The sequence below is a fragment of the Rhincodon typus genome, chromosome 2 (genome assembly GCF_021869965.1).
Source record: "Rhincodon typus isolate 14 chromosome 2, sRhiTyp1.1, whole genome shotgun sequence".
In the NCBI taxonomy this organism is placed as follows: domain Eukaryota; kingdom Metazoa; phylum Chordata; class Chondrichthyes; order Orectolobiformes; family Rhincodontidae; genus Rhincodon; species Rhincodon typus.
In genome coordinates this window covers 49,182,138-49,198,992 of record NC_063333.1, presented here as the reverse complement: position 1 = coordinate 49,198,992, position 16,855 = coordinate 49,182,138, and the positions used below count along the sequence as shown (strand labels likewise).

Here is a 16,855-nt window from a genome sequence, read left to right as displayed (position 1 = left end):
CTGTTTTTGTTTCAGATTTCCAGCATCTGCAGTTCTTTATTTTTATCTTGAAGCTCACGCTTTTTCCAGGCCAGCTTTTGTTCCCACAATTGCAGTGAAGTTTTTCTTTGTAAAAATTCATATCCATTTGAGATCTAAACAGAAATTGGACTATTCAAACATTACCATTCTGTATTTCCATTTAAATCTCAAACGTAAACTTTGTGCAAAAGTATAGTACTATTTAAACGGATACTATTTAAACAATACTTTTGGTATTGTCTTCCTTACCAATGTCAACAAAGAGACTTAGAGTTCAGGTACAGACATCTATAATTTGCCACAAACAAATGCAGAAAATGATCAAGAAAGCTAGTGGAATACTTTCCTTTATATCTGGAGGACTGGAGTGTAAGGACACAGAATTTATGCTGCAGCTATACAAAACCCTGGTTAGACCCCACTTGGAGTACTGTGAGCAGATCTGGGCACCACACCTCAGGAAGGATATACTAGCCTTGGAGGGAGTACCTGGATTTGAGGGCAAAAGTTATGAAAAGTGATTATACAAATTAGGCTTTTATTGTCTAGAATTTAGAAGGTTAAGGGGTGCTCTGATCGAATTCTTCAAGATATTTACAGGAAAAGACTGGGTGAGTAAGGATAAACTATTTCCACTGGCTGGAGATTCAAGAACTAGGGGACACAGTCCAAAAATTAAGGGCCAGACCTTTCAGGAAAGATGTGCAGCATCAGACGAACAAGAAAGTCGACGTTTTGGGTCAGGACCCTTCATCTGATGAATGTTCCCAACCCGAAACACCAACTTTTCTGTTCCTCTGATGCTGCCTGACCTGCTGTGTTCCCTCCAGCTCCACACTCTGTTGACTCTAATTCCAGCATCTGCAGTTCTTGATACCTCATTCAGGAAAGATGTCAGGAAGCACTTCTACATACAAAGGATGGTATAAGTTTGGACCCGATTAGTTGTTAATTTTAAATCTGAGACAGATAACTTTTTATTAAACAAAGGTATAAAAGATATGGCCAAAGGCGGGTAAAGGGGTTTCCCAATTTATGAATGTGTGACATACGAATGCTCATTCTTATGAACGTGATCCCATACAGGTGTATACTAATATTAAAGATTCACCATGTGACCATTTCCTTGTACTTACAAACGGCTATTTAATATTTACCTGCATTGTGTTCTGACTGTGTACAAAGTGACTTGCAAACAGACTCGAGAACATAACCTATTTGTAGTGCAGGGACTGCCTATATATGGAGTTAGCCTGAGATCAGCCATGATCTGATTGAATGGCAGAACAGCCTTGAGGGGCTGAATGGCGTACTCTTGTTCCTATGACTGTCCAGGCCACCTTCCAATATGTAGGTAGGTTTTTGATAAATCTTGCACTTTAGTTTGGAAGTGGCGCTATTGTGGTGAATGGTTTTGGTTACATGATAATAAGTGCTTGCTCAAGACAGAATGTCTTGTGCACAGCCTTCCAAATATGTAGATGATTTTATTGCACTTGATTGTCTCAACATGCTCCATAGATTGACTTGCGTCTGAGTTGAATTTTTGTGGGGAAGCACAGCAACCATTTGGCACCAAATAGTGTCCCAGAAATAGTAATGAGAATCAACCGTGTGTTCAGATGCATTCAGGATATTGGCAACTGTGACACCATTTATTGTTAATTTCTAGTTGATCTGAATAGATTTCGTACGTCTTTTCCTGGAACAGAAGGCTGGGTTTTTATGTTAAAGCTGGTCATCAGTTGGCATAAATGTTAGCTGCCACTTGCTAGCCCAAGCTTGCTGTGTCGAAGACATAAACAAAGACTATCATTCAATGCTGATTTTCTGTGAAGAGCAACCACAGTGTTGGCTGCTGAATTCCTGTGGCTATGGATAATGTGCATTAGCAATTGTGCTGTGTCGTGTTAACAATTGCTCTTAAATATAAATGAAGCTGTGATATGATCTATATATTGGTTAACCTGTGTTACAAAAGCATTTGCTAAATGGTTAACCAAATGATTAGTAAAATTACATGTTTCAAGTTGGTTGTTAGTGGCTTTGATGTTACATTTCTGTTAGATAATCTAACCTGAGGATAATGTTGTACTGCTTCTAATGACTCAGTATTAATGCAACAGACTTTCAAGTTGGAAATTGAAACAATTTAAATCAGCACTTAGACCCTTGCCTTAGCTCTATGTAAATATCAATTTTGTAAAAAGCATCATGAGTACTAAAACACCAAACAACTTATGCAACTAATGGAGCAACATTTTTTTTTAAATATAGGATGAGGCAAAGTTCGGTGGCACTCAAGGGAAACAATGGAACGTGAAACAGCTTGGTCTTTCACAACAGCTACAATGTTTTGGGAAAAGTATGTGTGCCAAGAATGAAGAGGAAATTTCTGATTTGAAGGAACAACACAATGACAAACTGGAGCACATGGAAACTGAAATAAGAACACAGTACAATCAACAGGTGGAAATATTTGGAGAGGAGTCTACCCAGTATGCTGGGGGAGATCCCACTTTGAGGGTCCTGAATGAAGTTATCTTAACAGATGTATTACAAGAGAATGAAGGGCAAAAGAGTGAATCTAGTCAAGTTATACATCTTCTAAAGAAACAATATGAAGATCGCATGCAGGAAGAAATAGCTAAGGTAAATACTAAAGTTTAGCAAGAATATAGCACAACGCAAAAGATTTAGTAAAATTAGTGGTTTGACATCAGTTGGAGAGGTTGCTAGCTATCTGCACTATATGTTTCCCTTGCCTTATAATTTACTCACTACAGCATATAAGTCTAAAATGACAATTAGCAGTAGCTGATACTGCGCTGTTTTTGACTTTGAGAATGTCAAAAATGATTTCTATGAAATAATAGAAATGTTAAAATAATTTGATCTATGATGTATGACTGTGTATGCTTTTTAAATAGGTATTTTAGTCTAATATATTTTCATTTATTTTGTAGGTAATCGTACACATGTCTGTACAGTTTGCTCAAAAGACAGAGATGGCTAGGATGACAAGGGACCTGCAAGAAGAGCCTAATCCATGTCAAATAAGTGGAGAGTTAGAGAATGAAGTGGAGCAGAGGTTGAATACTATGAAGCAACATCTCCAGATTCAATTTGATGCAGACAGAAAAAGATTAGAAAATCTGTTTTCAGAAGAAAAAGAGGAACTTCAGAATTCCTTGAAACAGAAGGATGCTGAAATTCAAGCTATGCAAAGACGGTTGGAGAATTACAAGACAGAATATAAATTGGAAAATGATGGTATAGTTACAGATGTGCCTTTGCAGGAAAAAGTGTTGAAAGCTAACCAGCAATTGTACAAAGATTCTTGTGTTCAAGATCATTCAAGTCTGAATTTGAAGGAAATTAGTAATGAAAGTAAAGTAGAAACTACTGAATTAGAGATGCATGAAGTTGCACAGGTGAGTTTCCACTTCTCTGGAATAAATAATGAAAATCTTGCAGCAGTTCCTTTCTAGTACTTACATGTATGTTATAGCACGGGTCAGGTCAGGTCAGGTCAGATCTAGTACCCTCTCAAATAGCTTAATCTCATATTCAAAATATCATACCAGATGTTGTACCACATTCAATTTTTGCACCACATTTTCCAGTACAGTAGGCTGATAATGTAACCATGTGCCTGTGTGAAAATATGAATAGATTAACATCCTACATGACTTGTTGATGCATTTGATGTGGTTACATTTTCATGAATCAGCCACTTTTTCTTTTATTCATTAGTGGGATGTAGGCATCACTGGATGACCATTTATTGCCTGTCCCTAGTTAACCTTGAGAGGTGGTGGTAAGCTGCCTTCTTAACTGCTGCAGTCAACCTGCTGTGAGTTGACCCACAATGCCATTAGGGTGAGAATTCCAGGACACTGTCCAGTGACAGTTAAGGAATGGCAATATATTTCCAAGTCAGGACGATTGGCTGGGAGGGGAAATTGAAGGTGGTGGTGTTCCCATGTATTTGCTGCCCTTTTCCTTCTAGATGGAAGTGGTCATGGATCTTTGGTGAAATTCTGCAGTGCACCTTGTAGATAGAACACGCTACTACTGAGTGTCAGTGGTGGAATGACTGGATGTTTGTGAATGTAGTGACAATCAAGCAGGCTGCTTTGTCCTGGATGGTGTCAGGCTTCCTGAATGTTGTTGGGATTGCACCAAGCCAGGCAAGTGGGGAGCATTCCGTCTCCTCACCTGTGCCTTGTAGATAGTGGGCAGTCTTGGGAGAGTCAGGAGTTGAGTCACTCACCACAGTATTCTTAGCTTGGCACCTGCTCTTGTAGCCTCTGTATTTTTATGTTAATTCCAGTTGAATTTCTGGTCAATGGTAATCCCAGGATGTTGATAGTGAGGTATTCAGTAATGGTAACACCATTGCGTGTCAAGAGGCGGTGGTTAGATTGTCTTTTATTGGTGATAGTTATAGCCTGGCATTTGTGTGGCTATTTGTGTTACTTGCCACTTGTCAGGCCAAGCCTGGATATTGTCCAGATCTTGTTGCATTTGAACGTGGACTGCTTCAGTATCTGAGGAGTTGCGAATGGTGCTGAACACTGCAATCATCAGCGAACATCCCCACTTCTGACCTTATAATGGACGGAAGGTCATTGATGAAGCAGCTGAAGATGGTTGGGCCTAGGGCGGTACCCTGAGTAACTCCTGCAGAGATGTCCTGGAACTGAGATGACTGACCTCCAACAATCATGACTGCCTTCCTATCTGCCAGGTATGATTCCAACCAGTGGAGTATTTGCCTCGTGATACCCATTGATTCCAATTTTGCTAGGGTTCCTTGATGCCACACGTTCGAATGCAGCCTTGATGTCAAGGGCTATCACTCTCACCTCACCTCTGGAATTCAGCTCTTTTGTCCATGTTTGAACCAAGGTTGTAATGAGGTCAGGAGCTGAGTAGCCCTGGCAGATCCCAAACTGGGTAACACTGTGTGGTTTATTGTTGATCAGGTGCTGCTGCTAGCATTGTTGATGATACTTTCCATCAGTTTACTGATGATTGAAAGTGGACTGATGGGGCAATTATTGGCTGGGTTGGATTTGCCCTGCTTTTTATGTACAGGACATACCTGGGCAATTTTCCAATGTTGGGTAGATGCTGCTGTCGTAATTGTACTGTAACAGCTTGGCTAGAGGAGTAGCAAGTTCTGGAGCACTAGCCTTCAGTCCTGTTGCCGGTTGCCAGAGCCCATGGCATTTGCAGTATCCAGTGCCTCCACCTGTTTCTTGATATCACGTGGAATGAATCAATTTGGCTGAAGATCTGATTGGTATCTGTAATGCTGGGGACCACTGGAGGAGGCGGAGATAGATCATCCACTCGGCACTTCTGGTTGAAGATTGCTGCGAATGCTTCAGCCTTTTGCACTGATGTTCTGGGTCTTCCATCATTGAGGATTGGGATATTTGTGGAGCCGCCTCCTCTAGTGAGTTGCTTAATTGTCCACCACAATTCACAACTGGATGTGGCAGGACAGCAGAGCTTAGAGTTGACCTGCTGGTTGTGGGATCGCTTAGCTCTTCTATTACTTGCTGCTTACGTTGTTTGGCGTGCAAGTAGTCCTGTTTGATAGCTTCACGAGATTGACACCTCACTTTTAGGTATGCCTGGTGCTGCTCCAGGCACACACTCCTGCACTCTTTATTCAAGCAAAGTTGGTCCTCTGGTTTGTTAGTAATGGTTGAGTCGGGGTTATGCCTGGCCATGAGTTTACAGATTGTAAACTCCATTACTCTTATGGATACCCAGTGTTGAGTTGCTAGAGCTGTTTGAAGTCTGTGCCATTTACCACAGTGATAGTGCCACACGACATGTTGGAGATTATTCTCAGTGTGAAGGCGGGACTTTGTCTCCACAATGACTGTGCAGTGGTCATTCTTACCAATACTGTCATGGACAGATGCATCTGCAGCCAGCATGTTTTTCCTCTTGTTAGTTCCTTCATCACCTGCTGCAGACCCAGTCTAGCAGCTATGTCCTTTAGGACCTGACCAGCTCAATCAGTAGTACAGCTCCTGTGCCACTCTTCGTTGTGGATGTTGAAATTCCCCACCCAGAGTACATTTTGTGCCCTTATCACCCTCAGTGCCCCCTCCCAAGTGTTGCTCAAAATGGAAGAGTACTGATTCATCAGCTGAGGGAGGACGGTTTCTTTGCCCATGTTTAACCTGAAGCCATGAGACTTCATGGGGTTTGGAGTGAATGTTGAAGACTCTCAGGGTAACTCCCTCCCTCCCATTTACGACTGTGTCACCACCTCTGCTGGGTATGCCCTTCCGGTGGGACAAGACATATCCAGGGATGGTGATGGCGGTGTCTGGGACATTGTCTGTGAGGTATGATTCCTTGAGAATGACTACATCAGGCTATTGCTTGACTAGTCTCTGAGACAGCTCTCCCAATTTTGGCTTTGGCTCCAAGATGTTAGGAAGAAGGAATTTGCAAGGTCGACAGGGCTATTTCTACCATTGTGTTTTTGTGTTCTGAGATCGCGCCAGGTGATCTGTCCAGTTTCATTTCTTTAAGACTTTGTCGCAATTGGTACAACTGATTGGCTTGCTAGATCATTTCAGAGGGCAGTTGAGAGTCAACACGTAGCCACACCAAGTGAGGATGGCAGATTTCCTTCCCTGAAGGACATTAGTGAACCTAACCTAACCTGACATTAGTGACTTCAATCAATTCTTTTAATAAGATTCATATATGTTTATTCCTTAAGCAACATGTCCTTATGACTATGGAAAATTCATTATCTATTCACTACATACAGGAACACATGAGCAAGACTGGTCATTGAGCCACCCAAGCGTGTTCTGCAATTTTAGGTCAGGGCTGATAATCTACTTCATTGCCATATTTCTGCACTATCCCTATGTCTCTTGGTGTCATTAACACCAAAAATCTTTCAAAATCTGTCTTGACCTCCCTTAATTATTGAGCTTCAACAGCCCTCTGAGGTAGAGAATTCCAAGGATTCACCCCCACCTGACTGAAAAGGTTCCTCCTCATCTCAGTCATAAATCCACGATAACTCTGTCCAATCAGACAATTATATTCTAAATATTAAGTCATTTCATCCTGAACAATAGATTCTGGTATTCTTCCTAATAATGATATTGGGCTAACAGGTTAGTAGTTCCCTGTTATCTCTTTCCTCCTTTTCTTCAACAGTAGCCATGCATTTCCAAACTTCAGGCACTGTTGCAGAATTAACAGAATTTTTAAAGATGGTCACCAGTGCAGCCAGTATCCCTATAGTAACTGTCTTCAACAGTCTCAGGTAAAAGTCATCAGATCCCAGAGATTTGTCAACTTTCAGTTCCATTAATTTCTCCAGTACCAGTTTTTTTTTTCACTAATACAAATTTCTTTCAATTCCACGCGCTCATTAGACCCTTAAATCTTAATTATTTCAGGGAGACTTTTTGTGTCTTCTCCTGAAGACAGATTAAAAAGTACTCTCTAAGAAGCAAATTTTCTGCACTTTGTCTAGCTGTTAAATTTCCTGTCTCTGCCAGTAGTGGACTTACAGTTCTCTTTGCTAAGCTTTTACTTTTTACCTACCTGTAGAAATTTGTACCATCTAGTTTTGTTTGTCCCTATTTTGCATACGTATTCTATTCTCTCAAATTAATTTCTTGATAGTTGCTTGCAGAATTCCACTGCTGTCTATTTTCGGAAAGCATAGATCATAACATCAGGAGCAGAAATAGGTCATTGACCCCATCAAGTTTTCTCCATCATTCAGTGAAATTATGGCAAATTTGATAATCCTCAACTCCACTTTTCTGCCTTTTTACAGTAACCCTTGATTCCCTTACTGATCTAAAAATCTGTCTCAGCTTACATATAGTTAATAAATAGCTAAATGACCCTCTGCAGTAAAAAAAGTTTCACAGATTTGCTACCCTCTGAGTGGAAAAAAAAATCTTCCTCATCTCTGTCTTAAATGGACAAATCACATATTCTGAGATTACACCTTCAGGTCAGAGATTTTCCCACAAAGGGATTAAAACCTCTCTGCGTCTAACCAGCTACGCCACTTAAGAATCTTGTATGCTTCCAAAAGATCACCTCCCATTCTTCTAAACTCCAATGAGTGCAAGCCCAAACTACTCATAAGCAAATCAACACCCCTCATAGGAAAATCCTTCCATACCAGAGATCAATCTACAGAACCCTCTGTGGACTCTCTCCAATACTGGTATTTCTTTACTTAGATAAAGACCAAAACTTCATAGTATTCCAAATGTGGTTAAAGGGGTCATCTTGTGGTGCAGTGGTAGTGTCCCTGCCCCAGAACCAGAGGGGCCTGGGTTCAAATCCCACTTGATCCAGAGATGTGTAATAACATCTCTGAACGAATTGATGAGGAAAATAAATTGAAAAATTCACTCTGGATCACCTTGGTGTACAGTAGCACATCTCCCAACCTGCCCCCTCTATAGCAGTTTGTTTGTTATTAATTAAATCACTTTAGTATCTGCTGTTTACACTTGACAAATCCCCACTGTCAACATTTATCATAATTTCTCCCCTTTTTATTATACACTGGTATCATTCTTGTACCTAACGATGTTTTAAAAAGACGGAGAAAGAAATGAAAAAGCAGCTGGCTTAACTTTGTGTTTCTCTTGAAGATGATGTAACACTTTTTGTGGTATTGACAACCATTATTTCTGATTGAAATAATCATGAGCAAAAACCACAAATAACCTCAAATTGAAAGGGCCATTGAAATAAACATTTTAAGTCGTATCTCTGTATTTCTAATCCCTTTTGGAAAAGTAATATTATTTGAATAGTTTGTAAAATAGTTATGGAAAAGGATAGGCCGTGTTTAAACGTTAAATTGGAGCAAGGCCAATTTTGACAGTATTCGACAGGATCTTTCAAAAGTCGTTTGGGATAGGCTGTTTGCAGGTAAAGGGATGACTGGCGAGGGAGAGGCTTTAAAAAGTGAGATAACAAGTGTTCAGAAGCAGTGTGTTCTTATTAGGGTGAGGGGAAAGGCTGGTGGGAGCAGGGGACACTGGATGTCCGGAGATATTGAGGCTCTGGTCAAGAAAAAGGAGGCAGCACATGTCAGGTATAGACAGCTGGGATCAAGTGAATCCCTTGAGGAGTATGTGGGGTTGGGAGTACATTTAAAAGATAAAACAGGAAAGCAAAAGGGGACATGAGATAGCTTTGGCCGATAATGGTAAGAGGAATCCAAAGGGTTTGTACAAGTATGGTAAAGGCAAAAGAGTAACTATATTCAATTGGAATATTTTCTCATTTTAAGTGTGAATCTGGGAATACCTGGACTAGTTCAGATTTCTTGACACATCATTTAAATAGCTTTTTCATTCTTATGTACTTTCTGATAAATAGATTTTAAAGAGAAAAATAAAGAAGTTAAACACAAAGTCTGATAATATATTTAAACATAGTATTTATTCAAAAGCAATAAAACATATACAGTAGAATGGCAATGTTGCAATGTGACATTTTGAATGAATGATATACTCTGCAAACAGAAAATAAATTGCAGCCTCATCTTTTTCCAATTTGCACGCAGGAGAGACTAGAGGACTTGAGGCAGGATCTTGTTCGACAAGATCAGGAACATCAGCAATCAGTAGAAACTTTACGACAATTTCACGCACTACAGCTAGAACGACTGCATGATGAACAAGAGCAACTGTTGGCTGAGGTGAAAAAACTGAAGGAGCAACTTGCAGAGGTGAGAATAAATTAACAATATGCAGATTGAGAATAATATGTACCCAGTTTATAAAGATGGAATGTCGATGCTAATACAATATCCTAGAAATCTGAGTGTAGGACATCTAAAAATCAATGAAAGTGCTGAAAATATATGACAGAGATGTTTACATACGAATAAAAAAGAAATTGGGTTTCAGTTTTAGATTTAAAAGTTCTGTGAAAATTATATTTTAAATAAGTTTAAAGAACCAATAAAAAGAGAAGTGTGGGAGAACTTGTTTATGATACAGTAATATCTTTAGTGAGGGTCATGGTGGGTGGAGAGATATCAAACAGATTTTTTTTTTGCTGAATATTTTTGTTTTATTTGCAACTGCGATCCTAACCTCTTTGTCGAACACTCTTCAGTTTCTCCTATGCCCATTTTCTGGCCTTTATTTTTATCCTGGTATATTACTCTAAATAAGCTTAGCACAGACAACGAGGTCTAAATGTCATCATTCTTCAGGGTGCTCTATCAATTATCCGATCTGAAATTTTTTACTCTAAGTCACATTGTACAGAATTTCTTCCATCTTGGAACTTTTTCACATGCTTTCTCTTCATTATGACTTTTCACATCACGATTGAATGGCACTTAATCCAGCATTGTATTATTTCTTTGTCATTCATTACATTCATCTCTAACTATGTGGTTTTTAGAAATTTCTACTGCAGTCACACACATTCTATTCAGATTGTATCTTTCCAGTTTTGATCCTGTAAAAACTTAACTCAGGGTTGTATTATATATTTTCTCATGACTGCAATTTAGTATTAGGGCCTTTATTCTTAGTTGAGGCTATCTCTTATCTAACCAATAGGAATGTGACCAAATTCACCCCTACTTTGAGGTTCCACAGTTACCATTTTTTTTTTTTTCTTTCCCTTACCTTTTAACGGATTGCCTCTTATTTTCTGCATTTTTCTACCATTGAGTGGCCTCTAATTTCTTCTTTGCAAGGAACAGTTCCCTCTGCAACAACTTTGTTCACTCAAATATTGCACCAATCTTTAATTGATCCTCATCGAACCATCGCACCATTGAATGATTACAGCTCAAAAAGGCGATGCAGCTCATTGTGACTGTGCTGGCCCTCTAACAGAGTCATTCACCTAATGCAGATAATTTTTTTTGCTGACTCTTGAGGCTTTTTTGAAGGAAACAATTAGATTTTCAGGGGCTCTGTTTCCCTTCTCGCTCACTACTTATTAGGTGATAGAGTCACATAATAACAATATCTTCTGTATATATGTTGATGTGCAGTACATAAGGTCGTTGGACCTGTAAAAAAGCAGAATTAGAAGGATTCATTGATATCCTCAATGATTATCAACCTTCCATTAAATGTAAAGTCATAATACAAAGGAAAAGCAGTATTTTCTTATATAGCACAGTATTTGGCACAAGACAGCAGGCATAAATTAATTTTTTTGTTCAAAATAACAGACATAGACTATTACACACAAAAAGTCATCAGCCTAAAGAGATCTTTTGCAGATTGGTGATGTCACAGCTTCTACATCTCCATCACAGATTGACAAAGCTGGAATATGTTAAATAGATAGTTATTACTCTCTTCACTGCATCTCCGATCTCAGTTTCATTTAAATTCAGTAATGGAGATAATGTTGATTGCAATAGCATCCACTACACTTTTTCTCCAAACAGTAGCTTTTAAACAAATTCAGCCTTAAGCTAGAGATTCCACATTCATTTGCAAGGAATTCATCACTTCAGTACTTCCAAGTTGCTTGTCGTCAAGTTAGTGAAGTGTTCCTTTATTGACAGATTCAAAACTGTTCTCTTTTGAAGCCTCTCTCCGCAGACGGCCTCACTTAGAGCTTCCCAACCACTGCATCCATCCCTTCCCCAGTCTGCCCCTCTCTCCCTCCACACATCTTACACAACCTGCCTCATACACATCTTGGCACCTCTCCTTGATTATCTCTGCTGCTTACATTCTTCCAGCTTTTCTCTTCTTGCCTGTTGCAGCCCCCCTTTCTTTCTCTCTCCTCCTCTTGCAGTCTCTCTACCTCCCCTCCCACCCTTCCTTCCATTCTCTGTCCCTCCTCTCTTTCTCCCCCCATCATCTCTCTCCCTCCCTCTCTCTCTCTCTCTCTCTCTCTCTCTCTCTCTCTCTCTCTCTCTCCATCTCTCCCTCCCTCCCCCTCTATCTCTCCCTCCCTCCCCCTCTCTGTCTCAGCTGGCATATTTTGAATGCTGACCTAATGCCACTGCCCTGCCATTTCTCTGTTCCTCAGGAAATCTTTTCTTCTCGGACAGTTCAATTCTCTTTGGAAGTTTCGATTGATCCATGTCTAAATCATTGATGTAGGGATTTCAGGGATTGCTAAAACTGATCCCAGGGGAATGTTATCATAAAACTTTCTCCATTCCACAAAACAACTATTCACCAATTGTAACTCCACCCTGTTGCTGCCTGGGATCTGTTTTGCTGAATTCAAGGTGTGTGATTGATTTCATCCAGTCCTGTTATGAGGCATTTTATTAAGTGCCTCCAGAAGTCAATGCACAGTGTAACAACATCATTATCCTCACCAACCCTCTCTGTTACATTATCTCAATAAAAACTCAAGCAAGTTAATTAAACATAATTTGCCCTTAAATTTCTGGTTGTTTTCTCTCCCATACATGGTCACCATAACTTTTATATGGTAGAGAATTCTACAGAGTCACCACCCTCTGAGTGAAGAAATTTTCATTTCTGTCCTAAATGGTATACCCTGTATCCTGTGACTGAGACCCCTTATTCTAGAGCGCACACTCAACTAGCAAGTGGAACACCATCCTCAGATCCAGCCTGTACAGCACTGTTAGAATTTTGTGTTTCAACAAAATCCTCTCTCATTCTTCTAAACTCGAGTGAATACAGGCCTAATTGACACAATCTCTCATACTGCAAACTTCGCATCCCAGGAATCACCCTGTTGAATTTGTTGCTGAACTCTCTGTTACGCAGTTATAATTTTTGACCTAATTTCTCTGAACAGAATGTTATAAACACTTTTCTATTTGCCATCAGGATTTTAAAGTCTACGTTTTCTGGCTTAAATGGGCTTAGGTAAGGAGACTAAAACTACAGACAATACTCCAGGTGTAATCTCACCAAGGCCCTGTACAGATTCAGCATGACATCCTTGCTCCTGCACTCAAATCCCCTTGCAAGAATGCCCATATACTATTTGCCTTCCTAAAAGCTTGCTGCATCTGCATGCATGCTTTCAGTGACTGAAGAACAAGGCCATCCATGTCCCTTTGTACATCAACATTTCCCAGTTTATCACCATTTAAATACAACTCTGCCACTCTGTTTTTCCTACTGACGTGGATAACAAAATAGCAGGACTGTGGAATTCATTCTCATAGTTGCTTATCAATCTTATTGTGAAAATACTGATTGTGTCTGCTTCCACTGCAATTGGTGTATTCCAGGTTCTAACTATTCACTGCATAAAAACTTTTCTTCATGCCACCATTAATTCTTTTGCTAACCAATTGGCGTGCTTTGGCCCTTGATCCTTCTGTCTATGAGATCAGTTTCTGTCTATCTACTCTATCTCAGCCCTTCGTGATTTAAATAAAACATTGTTAGCTCTCAACAACAATAACTTTCCTAAACACTCAAAAATGCTAAAATAGATGTTTCCATTTCTTTCCCTTTTAAACCCTACCTCTTGTTTTAAATAAAATTTGTATGCAGTCAGTATGATTTGACACTTGAATGTTAATTTATGAAATTTTGGACCAATTTAGTGTTCAATAGAATTTTTTTCACATTTAATTACAGAATGGTTCTGTTTATAATGAGAAACTGACATTAGAAAATGAAAGAATGTTTGCAGAACTGGAAAAGCTTAAAAGTCATAATGCAACTGGAAAAGAAAGACGCTCTCTGGGAATCCACAACAGTACACAGACAGAGATGGTAAACTGAACTTGTCTATTTATGCAATTATGATGTTTAATTTTTAATTATTTTTTATATAATTAAATTCAGCATTTATATGTTATCAACAAATTAATGTAAAATTCGTGGGGCTGTTGCACTTAATGGTTTCAACAGGTAAAGGCGTGGCATCGTTTACACCATTAATAGCTGAAGACTTGTGTTGTCATGGCAGCATACAAGAGGGACTTAGTTCTGCGCTGTTTGTTTTGCCAAGCAAAATGTAGTGCATTGGTCTCAAATTTGCAAAACATATTGAAAAGAAGTGGCTAAGAACAGTGTTGTTTTGTTGCATGTTTCAGCATAATTTGGAGCTGATAAATTAACCATTATGTGAAGTTGCTTTGGGTCTGGAGTTTGTATGAAATCATGTATTGAATTTGGGGAAGAAAAATGTTAAAGTAAAATGACAGGATTTTTGTCATTTGTTAATTTGCTACCAATTCGTAACTTGGGCCAGAGTGAAACAGAAAACCAGTACAAATCCAACGGACCTCCTCGTGATCCAAAAAGCGTACAACCAAGTGAAGAAAAATCTGAAGAAGCAGATGAAAATGCCCTCACAAAACAAAGGTTAGTATGGTGTAGCAATTTGCTTCACAAGTTTGGATACTTAATATTAAAAACATTAATTAACTGAACCCTATCTGTATTTTACTTTCCCGAGTTAGATTTTAAAGTTTGGAGTAAGACTGGAATTTTAAAAACTAACTTCATATTTGCATGTTTCAGCATACTTTGAAGTTGACAAATTGAATATTATGTAAAGTTGCTTTAGGTCTAAAGTTTCTATGAAATTAGGTAATGAGTTTGGGGGACAAAAATGTTAAAGGGAAAAAAACAGGATTTTTGTCATGCCTTTGTTTGCTACAAAATCCACAACATGGCATAGAATGAAACAAAAGAAGTATAATTTAGAGTAATTATGCATTAATTATCGAAAAATTTGAAGATTAGTTCAAATGCATTTTTTGGTATAATGAACAAATAATTCATACAATGAAATTCAGAAGTTATGCTGGCTTGAATTGGTAAAGCCACATGCACTCCACTAAGCCATGCTTCTACCATAAAGCTCCTGCTGCTTTAGTCCAGAATCGCATCCATCTTTAGTTTCTGTTAAAGATGTACTATGGATCCCTCTTTTAATCTCTAACATCATCCCTTGATGACACCCACTTCTTGATTTTAGCCCTAATAAATTGTTGCCCATCCAACATTTCTTTTGTCCTCATCCTCATGTTTGTTGATGCCATAAACGGTTCTCTGTCTTCAGATACTGTCCCACCCCCTTTCAAATCTGCTATTATCACTGTCGCCAATTCAAGAAAAAGAATTGTTTATCCACTCCCACACTTGAAAACAAACCCTGTATCTCCAACTTCCCTTTCTTCTCCCAAGCTTTTGAACATGGCCTCTCCTTCCAGATACATGTCCAGCTATCTTGAAACTCTCCAATTAGCTTTCTACTTCTGCCACCGCAATGGAAAAAGTCAGAAATTAACTCCTATTTGACTGTGATCATGCTGCAATATTGCTCCTGTTTTTGCATTCTAGTTCTGATGAGTGCAAAATGAAAAGCTTCTTATCAACTTCTTGTCTCATTTTAACAATGATGAATTTTTTTGTCCTGCCTTAATGTTTAGTACTTTTGTTTCTGGTTAAGTGACATAAGAAATGCAATATCTTTAACATGTTAAATTAAGAAGTTGCATTTAATTTCTGTTTGGGGGGATAAAAAGGTAGGGTTATTAATATTTGATAGATGATTCTTTATACAATTTTTAAACTTGTGCATTAAAACATTCCTTTATTAATGTTTCATTCACTTGTACAGAAATAGTTTAAAAAAGACCAATCAGAGTCTCTTGAAAGTGTTGTCAGAAGTGGTTAAGACTACAGCGGCTGCAGAAGAAACCATAAATAGGCATGTTTCAGCTTTTGTGGAGAGATCCATTAAGGGACAACCTTCTATGAGAACACCTTTGTGGGAGCAAGACACACAAGAATCCATTGAAGCACTGCAGTCTTTCAGATTCCAGAACCTTGGAACTGTAGAAGGTATGTCTATGTTGATACTGATAATTATAATTATCTAATTTTGTCAAATAAGAGTTACTGTTGATGGCTGACATTGACAAATGTGAGGTATAATTGGACTTTAGAATAAAGAGCAAGAGTGTTTCTGGTGTCTCACTTGGAGGGGAATTTGCAACTGGTGAAATTACCATGTGTTGGCTGCCCTCGTCCTCCTTGGTGGTAGAAGTCACTAGTTTGGAATGTGCTGTTGAAAGTGGCTTGGTGAGTTACTTTTTCATGTCTTGTAGATGGCATATGCAGCAACCAATATATATTGATTGTGAAGGAAGTGAATCTTGAAGGTGGTGGATTGTGTACCAGTCAAGCAGCCTATTTTGTTGTGGATGGTGTCAAGCTTCTTGAATGTTGTTAGAACTGCATGCATCCAAGCAAGTGGAGAAAATTCTGTTACACTCTTGATTTTTGCCTTTGCATCAGCTACAATTCTAACTGGCACAGAATTTTCTCCTGATTTCCATTGACTCTAGTTTCATTAGGGTTCTTGATGTCAAAGTATGGCATCATGTGGGGGGTAGTCACTCCCTTCTGGAGTTCCCACTCTCTTTGCCATTTTTGGACCAAGGCTGTAATGAGGTCAGAAGCTTAGTGGTCCTAGTTTAACAAAAATGGTGCATCATTGCGCAGGTTATTTCTTTGCAGGTGCCACTTGATAGCATTGTCAATGACCTCTTTCATCACTTTGATGACAGGCAGTACGGTAATAGGGCAGTAATTGGTCGGGTTGGATTTGTTTCGCTTTTTGTGCATTGTGAAAATTTACACAGGTGTATCTAATGTCAGGTAGATACCTGTGTTTAAGCTGCACTGGAGCAATTTGTCTAGGCCACAGCTAGTTCTGGAGCATTTCTTCAGTTCTCTTGTCAGAATGTTGTCAGGGCTATAGTCTTTACAGTTCTTCAGTTGTCCGTTGAGGTGTGAACTGAATTGGTTGAAGAATGGCATCTGGGTTGCTGGGGACCTAGATGAATCAT

General features: G+C 39.0%; 1 protein-coding gene across 1 annotated transcript in view; it reads left to right on the top strand.

Annotated features, from left to right (window-relative positions):
• The window catches only part of LOC109930798 (A-kinase anchor protein 9-like), a 117,987-nt gene that overhangs the window by 24,870 nt on the left and 76,262 nt on the right, over window positions 1-16,855 (top strand). Inside the window, exons 6-11 of the mRNA XM_048607967.1 lie at window positions 2,299-2,673; window positions 2,988-3,455; window positions 9,626-9,790; window positions 13,626-13,763; window positions 14,245-14,357; window positions 15,622-15,845. Coding sequence (XP_048463924.1) covers window positions 2,299-2,673; window positions 2,988-3,455; window positions 9,626-9,790; window positions 13,626-13,763; window positions 14,245-14,357; window positions 15,622-15,845 — 1,483 coding nt within the window. The remainder of the gene's footprint in view (window positions 1-2,298; window positions 2,674-2,987; window positions 3,456-9,625; window positions 9,791-13,625; window positions 13,764-14,244; window positions 14,358-15,621; window positions 15,846-16,855) is intronic.